This window comes from Phoxinus phoxinus (assembly GCF_949152265.1).
Source record: "Phoxinus phoxinus genome assembly, chromosome: 25".
Lineage (NCBI taxonomy): Eukaryota > Metazoa > Chordata > Actinopteri > Cypriniformes > Leuciscidae > Phoxinus > Phoxinus phoxinus.
In genome coordinates, this window is record NC_136900.1 from 25,923,384 (window position 1) to 25,938,185 (window position 14,802).

Here is a 14,802-nt window from a genome sequence, read left to right on the forward strand (position 1 = left end):
GGTCGGGACAGGGACAGGGACGGGACAGGGTCGGGACAGGACAGGGTCGGGACAGGACAGGGTCGGGACAGGACAGGACAGGGTCGGGACAGGGTCGGGACAGGGTCGGGACAGGACAGGACAGGGTCGGGACAGGGACAGGACAGGGTCGGGACAGGACAGGGTCGGGACAGGGACAGGACAGGGTCGGGACAGGGTCGGGACAGGACAGGACAGGGTCAGGACAGGGTCGGGACAGGGTCGGGACAGGGACAGGACAGGGACGGGACAGGACAGGGTCGGGACAGGGACAGGACAGGGTCGGGACAGGGACAGGACAGGGTCGGGACAGGGTCGGGACAGGACAGGGTCGGGACAGGGTCGGGACAGGGTCGGGACAGGGACGGGACAGGGTCGGGACGGGACAGGGTCGGGACAGGACAGGACAGGGTCGGGACGGGACAGGGTCGGGACAGGACAGGGTCGGGACAGGACAGGGTCGGGACGGGACAGGGTCGGGACGGGACAGGGTCGGGACAGGACAGGGTCGGGACGGGACAGGGTCGGGACGGGACAGGGTCGGGACGGGACAGGGTCGGGACAGGACAGGGTCGGGACAGGACAGGGTCGGGACGGGATAGGGTCGGGACGGGACAGGGTCGGGACAGGGTCAGTTCATCCAGAGTTGCCATACCGGACAGTAATAGAGTGAGGAAGGACACTCTGGATGGCAGCTCGGTAGAACTGCAACATTCCAGGCTACTCCACATGTCCTCAGCGGGGGAAGGAAAAAACGCCTCTGATGGGCTTTTTTTGGTAATGTTGGTTATGTTATCCCATTTTAAAGATGATGATATTGTTGTACCTAAACGGTCCACCCGCTCCACCACCTCCCCATTGATGTGCAAGGGCTGGGACGACTTCCCCCTTCTGCGGAAGTCAACCACTAGCTCCTTAGTTTTGGAGACATTTAACTCTTAAGTTGTGGTTGGAACACCATTCAATCAATGAGAGGACCTCTTGTCTATAGGCAACATCATCATCCCCAGTAATGAGCCCCACTACAGTTGTATCATCTGCAAATTTAAACATTTTAACAGTCCGTGTGTGATGTGCATTAATTTGTGTATAGCGAATATAAAAGAGGTGACAAGACACACCCCTGGTGGGCTCCAGTGTTATTGTGCTTGACATTGGAGATGTTATTACCTATTTTGACCACTTGTGTTCTCTGCATCAGAAAATCCAAGATCCAGTAACATAAGGAATTATGGACCCCCATTTGTTGAAGTTTCAGAAAAACTTTTCTGGGTAGGATTGTATTAAAAGCAGAGCTATAATCTATAAAAAGGATCTTTGCATAGTTGCCTGGGGCCTCCAGGTGCTGTAGAAAGGAGACATAAGGATGCAGCGTCCCTGTTTGCCCTGTAGGCCACACTGCACAGATTAGGGCTGAGCGATTTTGGAAAATAATCGAATTGCGATTATTTTGACCAATATTGCGATTTAATATGCGATTATTTTTTAAGCTCTTTATCTTTTATATTATTCAACAAACACAAGCAATAAATCATTGTAAAATATGGATGGGAATCTTTAGGCACCTCATGAGCCGATCAACTTTTTTTATTTATGAATGAATCTTATTAATAAAACTTAAATATTTAATTGCATATGTATTTTAAGTAGGCTACTTTTAAAAATAATTACACATTAAAAAACGAAATTAATACAATTACATGTTAAGAATTTTAAATAGGCTACATAAACGAATAGCTTCAAAACATAAAAGCTATCAATAACGAAGCGGGGGAAAAACATTACAAGCAATAAACAAAGAGTGCTTTCAGTATTTAAAGAGTCTGAATGTTGTCCACTCGAGCTGTGATTAAGTGATGTTTCTTTCTCAGTTTAGATACGATAAGCTGCTTCACACTAATGCACAGATTTCTTTTGAAATATAAGATGTGGTTTGTCCTGTCTGCTTAATAACTTAAAACCACACCGCGGAACTTTCACGTCTAGCGCCCCCAGAGGCCACAAGCGCCGCAGCACTGTCGCAAAAGTCTAGAAGACATCCACTTAACAAATGGACGGCCGTAAAGCGACACGTTCTCCAGGTCACATGACCTGGCCAACGACGGTCCGTCTTCTCCAAACTTACACAGGCGGTATTTCAAGAGGGCAGCCCCGCTCGGAGCATTAATAGTGTCAAGCGCTGTATATTGGCCTGAGGAATCATTTAAAATAACTCGTATGCGTCAACTCTTTAGGTCACTAAGTCCACGGTGTGGCTTTTAGACATAACTGACTGTTTACATTAATTTCGCGTCATAAACGCATTTTGAGATGCAAGTACATTTAACCACGTAGACAGAGTCGCTCACAGCCGCATGTGAGAGCGCTCTTCACAAAGCGGACGTGAGTATTTTAAATTGAAAGCAGCTTCTGTCCATGATTTTTATTTTTAATATGTAAGCCAACTGCATTCCAAAAGACATATGATGCCTTTGTAGAGCATTTGTAAGGAAAATACCGGCAGGCGAGACCGCGCACTACTAGAGTAACATCAAGCAAAGCGCAAGTATTTCACAGCGCATATCTAGTGCCATGATCTAGTAGTGCAATGAAGCCCGCGATGTCCAATTCGTTTCAACTTTTCAGAACTGTATGAAAGACTATTTTTCAGAAGGTTTGTGTGTGTGTGTGAGACAGGAATTAGAAGCAAGCAGAATACGGTTGTTTATAAAGCACACGCAGCGTCATCAATCTGATTCAAGATCATGTTCAGATTCTGGATCTGGATCAGGTTCAAGATCAGATTCTAGATCTGGTTCTGGATCAGGTTCAGGATCAGGTTCTAGATCTGGTTCAAGATCAGATTCTGGATCAGGTTCTAGATCAGATTCTGGATCTGGTTCAAGATCAGGTTCAGGATCAGATTCTAGATCTGGTTCTAGATCTGGTTCAGGGTCAGATTCTGGATCAGGTTCTAGATCTGGTTCAGGTTCTGGATCAGGTTCTAGATCTGGTTCAGGTTCTATCTGTGTTCAGGTTCTAGATCAGATTCTGGATCAGGTTCAGGGTTCGTTGGTTGGATTGAGCACTGAACCCTAGACTCCTCCAGTAGGTCTGAAGCTGTTTTCAGTGTAGATGATGTCATATCATATGTCTAGCAGTAATAAACGCTAGCATCTACCCTGTAAGCAACGTGTCTCGAGGTAAGCGTGTTTTATCTGTGTGACGAAGGAACCCTCTCCGGATCTCAGTTCGGCCGAGTGTCAGACTCTGACAGAGGAGCAGAAGCAGAAGCTGACGGAGCTCCAGCTCTTCAAGAACAAAGAGGGAACCGTGGCCATCGAGGTACACATTACCTTATTACCCCACACGCTCGTTACCCCACACGCTCGTTACCCGACACTCTCGTTACCCCGCACGCTCGTTACCCGACACTCTTGTTACCCGACACTCTCGTTACCCCGCACGCTCGTTACCCCGCACGACACTCTCGTTACCCCACACTCTCGTTACCCCACACGCTCGTTACCCGACACTCTCGTTACCCGACACTCTCGTTACCCGACACTCTCGTTACCCGACACTCTCGTTACCCGACACTCTCGTTACCCCACACTCTCGTTACCCCACACTCTCGTTACCCCACACTCTCGTTACCCCACACTCTCGTTACCCGACACGCTCGTTACCCCACACTCTCGTTACCCCACACTCTCGTTACCCCACACTCTCGTTACCCCACACGCTCGTTACCCCACACGCTCGTTACCCGACACTCTCGTTACCCCGCACGCTCGTTACCCGACACTCTCGTTACCCCACACTCTCGTTACCCGACACTCTCGTTACCCCACACTCTCGTTACCCCGCACGCTCGTTACCCCGCACGCTCGTTACCCCACACGCTCGTTACCCCACACGCTCGTTACCCGACACTCTCGTTACCCGACACGCTCGTTACCCGACACGCTCGTTACCCCGCACGACACTCTCGTTACCCCACACTCTCGTTACCCGACACTCTCGTTACCCCGCACGCTCGTTACCCGACACTCTCGTTACCCGACACTCTCGTTACCCGACACTCTCGTTACCCGACACTCTCGTTACCCCGCACGCTCGTTACCCGACACTCTCGTTACCCGACACTCTCGTTACCCGACACTCTCGTTACCCCGCACGCTCGTTACCCGACACTCTCGTTACCCGACACTCTCGTTACCCCGCACGCTCGTTACCACGCACGCTCGTTACCACGCACGCTCGTTACCCGACACTCTCGTTACCCCGCACGCTCGTTACCCGACACTCTCGTTACCCGACACTCTCGTTACCCGACACGCTCGTTACCCGACACTCTCGTTACCCGACACGCTCGTTACCCCGCACGCTCGTTACCCGACACTCTCGTTACCCCGCACGCTCGTTACCCGACACTCTCGTTACCCCGCACGCTCGTTACCCGACACTCTCGTTACCCGACACTCTCGTTACCCGACACTCTCGTTACCCCGCACGCTCGTTACCCCGCACGCTCGTTACCACGCACGCTCGTTACCCCACGCACGCTCGTTACCCGACACTCTCGTTACCCGACACTCTCGTTACCCCGCACGCTCGTTACCCGACACGCTCGTTACCCGACACTCTCGTTACCCCGCACGCTCGTTACCCGACACTCTCGTTACCCGACACTCTCGTTACCCCGCACGCTCGTTACCCGACACGCTCGTTACCCGACACGCTCGTTACCCGACACTCTCGTTACCCGACACTCTCGTTACCCCGCACGCTCGTTACCCGACACGCTCGTTACCCGACACTCTCGTTACCCCGCACGCTCGTTACCCGACACTCTCGTTACCCGACACTCTCGTTACCCCGCACGCTCGTTACCCCGCACGCTCGTTACCACGCACGCTCGTTACCCCACGCACGCTCGTTACCCCACGCACTCTCATGCTTATGGTGCTTTTCCACTGCATGGTACGGTACGGCTCGGTTCGGTACGGCTCACTTATGGCGCATTTCCACTGCATAGTACGGTACGGTACGGCTCGCTTCGGCTCGCTTTAAATGGGACCACCTCTGTTGAGGTTCCAAGCGTACCGTACCGATACTAAACGTGACGTGAAAACACTGCAGATCACTGATTGGTCAGTCACTTCAGCGTCATTGTATTTGCGATACGAGACACTAAACCCGCTATATTTAAATAGCCAGACAACAGCCAACGCAGTAGCACCTGTTTTTAGAGTATTTACTTGACAAAATAAGTTTAAAAAAAATCAAAAAAGAAATGGCAGAATCGTGGTCAGTGGACGAGGTGCAGACGTTCCTCTCGTTGATTGCCGCTGGACCTACAAACAGTGTAGGGACAAATTAGAGGCGACAACTATTAACGATCAGTCCCACCCACTTTGAAGCGGTACTAACTGCAGTGGAAAAGCAACCGATCAAAGCAAACCGAACCGTGCCGTACCGAGTCGAGTCGTACCACGCAGTGGAAAAGCGAAGCAAGCCGAACCGTACCGCGCCGAGACGAACCGTACCGAACCGAGCCGTACCATGCTGTGGAAAAGCGAAGCGAGCCGAACCGTACCGCGCCGAGACGAACCGTACCGAACCGAGCCGTACCATGCAGTGGAAAAGCGAAGCGAGCCGAACCGTACCGCGCCGAGACGAACCGTACCGAGCCGAACCGAGCCGTACCATGCAGTGGAAAAGCGCCATTAGACTGTCTGATGTCTGTCTGATATTCTTCAGGTGCAGGAGGACTCGAAGGAGAAGCGCACTCTCCTGCACAGAGCTGTGAAGCTGCTGTTTCCCGGCCTGGAGACCAAGACTGAGGACCGTGAGGGCAAGAAGTTCATCGTGGCGTATCATGCAGCGGGTCAGAGAGCGCTGGCAGGTACACACTCGCTCCAGAAAATGTGTGTGTTTCAGCTCCAGAACATATGTGTGTAGTTTCAGCTCCATAACGTACGTGTGTGTGTAGTTTCAGCTCCAGAACATATGTGTGTAGTTTCAGCTCCAGAACATGTGTGTGTAGTTTCAGCTCCAGAACATATGTGTGTAGTTTCAGCTCCAGAACATGTGTGTGTAGTTTCAGCTCCAGAACATATGTGTGTAGTTTCAGCTCCAGAACATATGTGTGTAGTTTCAGCTCCAGAACGTGTGTGTGTAGTTTCAGCTCCATAACGTACGTGTGTGTGTAGTTTCAGCTCCAGAACATGTGTGTGTAGTTTCAGCTCCAGAACATGTGTGTGTAGTTTCAGCTCCAGAACGTGTGTGTGTGTAGTTTCAGCTCCAGAACGTACGTGTGTGTGTAGTTTCAGCTCCAGAACGTGTGTGTGTAGTTTCTGCTCCAGAACGTGTGTGTAGTTTCAGCTCCAGAACGTGTGTGTAGTTTCAGCTCCAGAACATGTGTAGTTTCAGCTCCAGAACGTGTGTGTAGTTTCAGCTCCAGAACATGTGTGTGTGTAGTTTCAGCTCCAGAACATGTGTGTGTAGTTTCAGCTCCAGAACATGTGTGTGTAGTTTCAGCTCCAGAACGTGTGTGTGTGTAGTTTCAGCTCCAGAACATGTGTGTGTAGTTTCAGCTCCAGAACGTGTGTGTGTAGTTTCAGCTCCAGAACGTGTGTGTGTAGTTTCAGCTCCAGAACGTGTGTGTGTGTAGTTTCAGCTCCAGAACGTGTGTGTGTGTAGTTTCAGCTCCAGAACGTGTGTGTGTGTAGTTTCAGCTCCAGAACGTGTGTGTGTGTAGTTTCAGCTCCAGAACGTGTGTGTAGTTTCAGCTCCAGAACGTGTGTGTGTGTAGTTTCAGCTCCAGAACGTGTGTGTGTGTAGTTTCAGCTCCAGAACGTGTGTGTAGTTTCAGCTCCAGAACATGTGTGTAGTTTCAGCTCCAGAACGTGTGTGTAGTTTCAGCTCCAGAACGTGTGTGTGTGTAGTTTCAGCTCCAGAACGTGTGTGTAGTTTCAGCTCCAGAACGTGTGTGTGTGTAGTTTCAGCTCCAGAACATGTGTGTGTAGTTTCAGCTCCAGAACATGTGTGTGTAGTTTCAGCTCCAGAACATGTGTGTGTAGTTTCAGCTCCAGAACATGTGTGTGTAGTTTCAGCTCCAGAACATGTGTGTGTAGTTTCAGCTCCAGAACGTGTGTGTGTGTGTAGTTTCAGCTCCAGAACGTGCGTGTGTGTGTAGTTTCAGCTCCAGAACATGTGTGTGTAGTTTCAGCTCCAGAACGTGTGTGTGTGTGTAGTTTCAGCTCCAGAACGTGTGTGTGTAGTTTCAGCTCCAGAACGTGTGTGTGTAGTTTCAGCTCCAGAACATGTGTGTGTAGTTTCAGCTCCAGAACATGTGTGTGTAGTTTCAGCTCCAGAACATGTGTGTGTAGTTTCAGCTCCAGAACGTGTGTGTGTGTGTAGTTTCAGCTCCAGAACGTGCGTGTGTGTGTAGTTTCAGCTCCAGAACATGTGTGTGTAGTTTCAGCTCCAGAACATATGTGTGTAGTTTCAGCTCCAGAACATGTGTGTGTAGTTTCAGCTCCAGAACATATGTGTGTAGTTTCAGCTCCAGAACATATGTGTGTAGTTTCAGCTCCAGAACGTGTGTGTGTAGTTTCAGCTCCATAACGTACGTGTGTGTGTAGTTTCAGCTCCAGAACATGTGTGTAGTTTCAGCTCCAGAACGTGTGTGTAGTTTCAGCTCCAGAACGTGTGTGTGTGTAGTTTCAGCTCCAGAACGTGTGTGTAGTTTCAGCTCCAGAACGTGTGTGTGTGTAGTTTCTGCTCCAGAACGTGTGTGTAGTTTCAGCTCCAGAACGTGTGTGTAGTTTCAGCTCCAGAACATGTGTAGTTTCAGCTCCAGAACGTGTGTAGTTTCAGCTCCAGAACATGTGTGTGTAGTTTCAGCTCCAGAACATGTGTGTGTAGTTTCAGCTCCAGAACATGTGTGTGTAGTTTCAGCTCCAGAACGTGTGTGTGTGTAGTTTCAGCTCCAGAACATGTGTGTGTAGTTTCAGCTCCAGAACGTGTGTGTGTAGTTTCAGCTCCAGAACGTGTGTGTGTAGTTTCAGCTCCAGAACGTGTGTGTGTGTAGTTTCAGCTCCAGAACGTGTGTGTGTGTAGTTTCAGCTCCAGAACGTGTGTGTGTGTAGTTTCAGCTCCAGAACGTGTGTGTGTGTAGTTTCAGCTCCAGAACGTGTGTGTGTGTAGTTTCAGCTCCAGAACGTGTGTGTAGTTTCAGCTCCAGAACGTGTGTGTGTGTAGTTTCAGCTCCAGAACGTGTGTGTGTGTAGTTTCAGCTCCAGAACGTGTGTGTAGTTTCAGCTCCAGAACATGTGTGTAGTTTCAGCTCCAGAACGTGTGTGTAGTTTCAGCTCCAGAACGTGTGTGTGTGTAGTTTCAGCTCCAGAACATGTGTGTGTAGTTTCAGCTCCAGAACATGTGTGTGTAGTTTCAGCTCCAGAACATGTGTGTGTAGTTTCAGCTCCAGAACGTGTGTGTGTGTGTAGTTTCAGCTCCAGAACGTGCGTGTGTGTGTAGTTTCAGCTCCAGAACATGTGTGTGTAGTTTCAGCTCCAGAACGTGTGTGTGTGTGTAGTTTCAGCTCCAGAACGTGCGTGTGTGTGTAGTTTCAGCTCCAGAACGTGTGTGTAGTTTCAGCTCCAGAACGTGTGTGTGTGTAGTTTCAGCTCCAGAACGTGTGTGTGTGTAGTTTCAGCTCCAGAACATGTGTGTAGCACAGCAGAATATTCTTGTGGAGTTGGTTAAAAATCAAACTGAAGAATTGAAACAAGTTGTTCAATCGTTAACTCAACATGTGACTCATGTTTCTGCTCGACAAGGGACAGAGAAACACAGAGAAACAGTGTGATTATATTCGAAAGGAATTTAATCAACTAGGGCTGGGCGATACGACCAAAATCTCATATCCCGATAACGATATATATCACGATATAGTACCTTTTCTGTAAATTCAATCAATTAATAATTTATATATATAATTACCACATGGAAAATACTTTTAGTATATATCAAATAAAAGAATAGTTGATATAGAAATATTGAGTATATCCTCAAAAATGTTTTTTATATATATGTACATATGTATGTATGTATATATATATATATATATATATATATATATATTATATCCTCAAAAAAAAAATGGGCAAATGTTTAAGAATGTAGAAATATAAAATATGAACGAAATATAAAACACTTTTCAAAAACAAATGATTACAGGCCCAACATAAAATATTGCTATATAAAATACCAAATGTAAAAATTTAATGGAAGATGTTTAAAATGTAGCAGAAATCAGGGCTCTGAACCTGTTCAATGAACGAAAACAAACAAACGAAATTTTGACAGGAGCATAACCAGAACCGGAAACCAAATCTAATTTAATCGTTCTGAACAGACACGCTTATTTGAAATGGCCATTACCCGGTTAACAACGTTATTTTATCGTTCTGTTAACTATTTTAATTTGCCAGTCAACCAATCACAAATTCAAATAGTACAGACTGAGCAAATGTGATATTGACGCATAGCCTATCCAACGTGAGTGAAATGCCCATGCTCAGCTGTCAGTCATCATTGATAAGTCGCAATGGGAATGCGCTGGCGTTAGTTTTCCATACTGTATGTCACCAACTGTCAAAAAAATAGGCCTACATTTCAGTGAAAATGAATAGCAGGTAATATGCAACTTTTTGTTTTTTGAAACCAGCGACAATTGCAGGATAGTGTAGAACATGGATCCACACAACGTCACATCACGCACATAAAGCGCTTCTGTGAACGGAGAAAACAGAATAAAGCTAAATATATAAAACTAATATATAGGCCTATATGCGAAATATAGGCTATTTGCCTTAAATAATTACAGATTAACAAAACGAAAGGAAGCATTTTGCTGAGCTTCGGATCATGCAACAGGGTCCAAAGTTCACAAAAAGGAAACCGAGATGTTAGAAAAGGGAACCGAGCTTGTTTTCTGTATTTTACGGCTTTAAAGTTTTGAATCATTTCTTGCTTCTATCCGTATGACCATAAATTACGGAGTAACGGATTCCTGTTCCTGTGATCGCGCCGACGCTTCACGGCACGCACACACGTTCTTGCATTGCTAACTTGACATAGCAGCATGTTCATTATCAAAATATAATAGTCAACCAAACATATAGAAATTTAACCAAACCATGTTCATGCTACAGAGGTAGCCCCTCATTTAGGAACGAGCTCCTCGGTTTGTCCTGGCTGGTCCTGCTCGGAAACACCCGGTTCTGTCACCCTTCACTCGCCATGTTATTCACGTTTCTGCGACACCACGATATGAACAATAGAGCATAATATGAATCGATAGACTTTTTATATCGTCCATCCGATATATATCGTCATATCGCACAGCCCTATAATCAACTTTTGAACTGGCGACTACAACATCATCATACTGAGGTTCTGAAGGATCTTAATAGTGTGTTAACTCCTATGGCTGCTTCATTGGACCTTATTCAAACCAGTGTTAACCAGTGCTCTCAGCAGGTTATGACCTTAATTGCGGAGACCGGTTCAACAAGTCCATTACAGACTGAGCTCCATCAGTGCACTCAACGTTTAGACCAGCTGGCTATGGACATGGATAATGTTAAACCTTTACAGAGTACAGTTATGGCCAGTGTCCCAGTTCAAACTATTTCCTCTCCTGTCCATGCAAAGGAAACTCCAGTAGTGTCTTCTAGGTTGCAACGTATTTATCCTAAGATTCAACAGGATAATCTGACTGCCAATGACTCTTTGAATGTTGGTGAAGTAAAGGGTAGAAATTTCGGAACAAATCCAATTAAAATTGAGTTTCCATGTTTTGGGCGAATCGAGGATAGTCCCGATCCTTTATTCTTTTTTGAAAAATGTTACGATATTTTGGCAGTATGCCTGCTCGGAGGATGAGTTACTGGCTACCCTTCGAAATGTACTTCATGGAACCACAAGAGATTGGTGGGATGTTGCTCGTTTTGAGACTTTGACTTGGGTGGAATTTGAGCATACTACTCTACTACAGAGCAAGAATGCTTAGCAGTAGAATGGGCCTTGGAAAAATGGAGGTATTATTTGGAGGGAAGATTCTTTTCAGTGGTGACCGACCACTCTTCCTTGGTTTGGGTTTTTAAGACAAAAAAAACTAATACTCGACTAATTCGATGGGCTTTGCGGCTTCAAGAATTTACCTTTACTGTGGAGTACAGAAAAGGAGAGCACAACACAGTTCCTGATGCACTGTCCAGAGCTCCGTTGGATGATTCCCATAATCCTGTCTTCACTTGTTCCACTCTGGTATCTGAAATACCAGACACAAAACAGGAGCTGCCGTTCACTGATCAGTTAATTTGGAAATCTCAGCAAGAGGATTTGGAGATCAAGTCTTACTATCAGAGGATAGTAGAAACAGGAGAAATTATCATTAACCCAACAACAAAATTTACGATACTGGAGGATAGTCTTCAGAGTCATGCAGACTTCTTATAAAACTCTCAAGTGTACGTACCAAAGAATCCTCGACAGCCATTCCTTCAAGCTTTTCATGAAGATCCTTTGGCTGGGCACTTTGGACGATTTAAGACCCATAAGAGAATTCAAGCTTTGGCTTATTGGCCTAATCTCAGTCATGATGTTAAAGACTTCATACAGAATTGCTAGACTTGCCAGTGTTATAAACCTGAGAACCGGAGCGGAGTGTGTTGCATCTCGTTTATCTTCACAATCTGAATCTTCCGAATGAATTGAATGGAAACGGAACGGTGAGGTCCGGACTCATCTGCGCATGCCAACTCTCATCTGTGTGTGTGTACTCGCATCCTGAGTAGCGCTGTCTTATTCTCCCAATGCTTATCTCGCTCGCGGGACAGAGGTCAGACCCGCCTCCGGTAAGGCCAATCCCGGGCGCCAGGAAAGCTTTCCTTCCGTTCCTTTATCAGTTTACAAGACTCGTCACAACCCCAGAGACGCCACTGAGGTGACTAACAACAGCGTGATCATGATCGTGGCATTATAGAGACGCGGTTTGACTCAAACACTGGATTCGGCGCTCAGATTTGATCATCATATCGACCGTGAAACCAGACAGAGCGTTTAATTATATAATTGGTTTATTGGAGATATCATCACAGTTAGTCAGTATTATCACTGATGTTGTTCAGCATGATTTATCTTCACTGCAGGATTATTGATATTAATCAATCGTTAATAAAAGCTCTGTAATGTTGTTCAGTCTGTGCCTCATTACTTTTTCATTTAGTGTCTATCCTCTCTTCTTTTCCGTCTCCCACTAAAGCCCCTCGAAAGCATTCGTGGCCGAAGAACCGTGGCAGTTTCTGCCATTTCGTTCTCTATAAGGAGAACAAGGACACCATGGAGGCCATCAACCTCCTCTCCAAGTTCCTCAGGTGTGTGTGAGACGAGTCTGCGACTGGTGAACGCTGGCGTTTATGTGATCTCACACATACTCCTTTCTCTGTGTTTCAGGGTCAGGCCCAACATGTTCTCCTACATGGGCACCAAAGACAAGAGGGCCATCACAGTGCAGGAGATCGCCGTGCTGAAGTGAGTGAAGCCGAGCGCCAGATCCGGCAAACGCTCAGGACACACTCCTGTATTCTGCTCTTCTGTTTCTCCTCAGGATCAGCGCTGAGAGATTATCTCACCTCAACAAATGCCTTATGAACCTGAAGCTGGGAAACTTCAGCTACAAGAAACATCCATTAAAACTGGGAGAGCTGCAGGGAAACCACTTCACAGTGGTGCTCAGGTGAGAGAATAGGCGTGAGAGGGCGGAGGCGTGAGAGGGCGGAGGCGTGAGAGGGCGGAGGCGTGAGAGGGCGGAGGCGTGAGAGGGCGGAGGCGTGAGAGGGCGGAGGCGTGAGAGGGCGGAGGCGTGAGAGGGCGGAGGCGTGAGAGGGCGGAGGCGTGAGAGGGCGGAGGCGTGAGAGGGCGGAGGCGTGAGAGGGCGGAGGCGTGAGAGGGCGGAGGCGTGAGAGAGGGCGGAGGCGCGAGAGGGCGGAGGCGCGAGAGGGCGGAGGCGCGAGAGGGCGGAGGCGCGAGGGGGCGGTGGCGTGTGAGGAGGCGGCGGCGTGTGGGGGCGGGGGTGTGAGGGCAGTGGCGTGAGAGGACGGAGGTGCGAGGGGGCGGTGGCGCGAGAGGACGGAGGCGCGAGGGGGCGGTGGCGCGAGGGGGCGGAGGCGCGAGGGGGCCGAGGCGTGAGGGGGCGGAGGCGCGAGGGGGCGGAGGCGCGAGGGGGCGGTGGCGCGAGGGGGCGGAGGCGTGAGAGGGCGGAGGCGTGAGAGAGGGCGGAGGTGTGAGAGGGCGGAGGCGTGAGAGAGGGCGGAGGCGTGAGAGAGGGTGGAGGCGCGAGAGGGCGGAGGCGTGAGAGAGGGCGGAGGCGTGAGAGAGGGCGGAGGCGCGAGAGGGCGGAGGCGTGAGAGAGGGCGGAGGCGTGAGAGAGGGCGGAGGTGTGAGAGGGCGGAGGGCGGAGGCGCGAGAGGGCGGAGGCGTGAGAGGGCGGAGGCGCGAGGGGGCGGTGGCGTGTGAGGAGGCGTGAGGGGGCGGGGGCGTGTGGGGGCGGGGGTGTGAGGGCGGGGGTGTGAGGGCAGTGGCGTGAGAGGGCGGAGGTGCGAGGGGGCGGTGGCGCGAGGGGGCGGTGGCGCGAGGGGGCGGAGGCGCGAGAGGGGGCGGAGGCGTGAGGGGGCGGAGGCGTGAGGGGGCGGAGGCGTGAGGGGGCGGAGGCGTGAGGGGGCGGAGGCGTGAGGGGGCGGAGGCGCGAGGGGGCGGTGGCGCGAGGGGGCGGAGGCGCGAGAGGGCGGTGGCGCGAGAGGGCGGAGGCGCGAGAGGGTGGAGGCGTGAGAGGAGGCGCGAGAGGGCGGAGGCGCGAGAAGGCGGAGGCGCGAGGTTACGAGTGTGTGAACTCTCTCTCCTCCACAGGAATATCTCCGGCTCTCTGGAGCAGGTCGAGCAGGCGATGACATCACTCAGAGAAACTGGCTTCATAAATTACTACGGCATGCAGCGCTTCGGGACCACAGCTGTTCCCACACACCGGGTCGGCAGGTGAACGCACGCACACACACACACACACACACGCACTCACACACACACACACTGAATCTAATGGCGCTTTTCCACTGCACCGCCTTGGCTCGACTCGCCTCGCCTCGCCTCACCTCGACTCGACTCGCCTCTGTTTGGTTTTCCACTGTGTAAAAGTTGTACCAGTACCTGCTTCCAGGAACTTTTTTTCGTATCACCTCCGGCGAGGTTCTAAGCGAGCTGAGGCGATACTAAAACGTGACGTGACACACAGGAGACTGCTGATTGGTCAGCGAGAATCGTCACTATTCACTGCGCCATCATTGCACGCGCCAGACGGAGTATCCTGAATAACCCCGGCATTTTTAAATAGTTTTGCCTGAGATTGCGTGATATACCCATTACTAATATTATGTAAAACAGCATACACTCGATTTCCTCCATTGTCCTGTGTGTGTGGGTAGCGGGTGTGTGTCGCGTCGCTATGACGACCACCAGGTACTATTGTGGAAGTACTATGCAATGGAAAACGGAGCGAAACGCGAGCTGAGTCGAGTCGAGTCGAGCTGGTACTGGTAATGGAAAAGCGCCATAACTGTTGGCTCTGGTTTATAGGGCTATACTGCAGAACAACTGGAAGGAAGTGATGGATCTGATCCTGAAGCCTCGTCCTGGAGGTCAGTCTCTCTCTGTCTCTCTCTCTCTCTCTCTCTTTCT

At 49.6% G+C, this 14,802-nt stretch overlaps 1 protein-coding gene across 1 annotated transcript in view; it reads left to right on the forward strand.

Moving 5' to 3' along the window:
* Positions 1-14,797, forward strand: part of pus7 (pseudouridine synthase 7) — a gene marked incomplete at its 3' end in the record, with an annotated part of 17,472 nt that extends 2,675 nt beyond the window's left edge. Inside the window, exons 4-10 of the mRNA XM_079604406.1 lie at positions 3,229-3,342; positions 5,764-5,908; positions 12,338-12,449; positions 12,529-12,606; positions 12,683-12,811; positions 13,981-14,106; positions 14,701-14,797. Coding sequence (XP_079460532.1) covers positions 3,229-3,342; positions 5,764-5,908; positions 12,338-12,449; positions 12,529-12,606; positions 12,683-12,811; positions 13,981-14,106; positions 14,701-14,797 — 801 coding nt within the window. The remainder of the gene's footprint in view (positions 1-3,228; positions 3,343-5,763; positions 5,909-12,337; positions 12,450-12,528; positions 12,607-12,682; positions 12,812-13,980; positions 14,107-14,700) is intronic.
* Between the last annotated feature and the right edge of the window lie 5 nt (positions 14,798-14,802).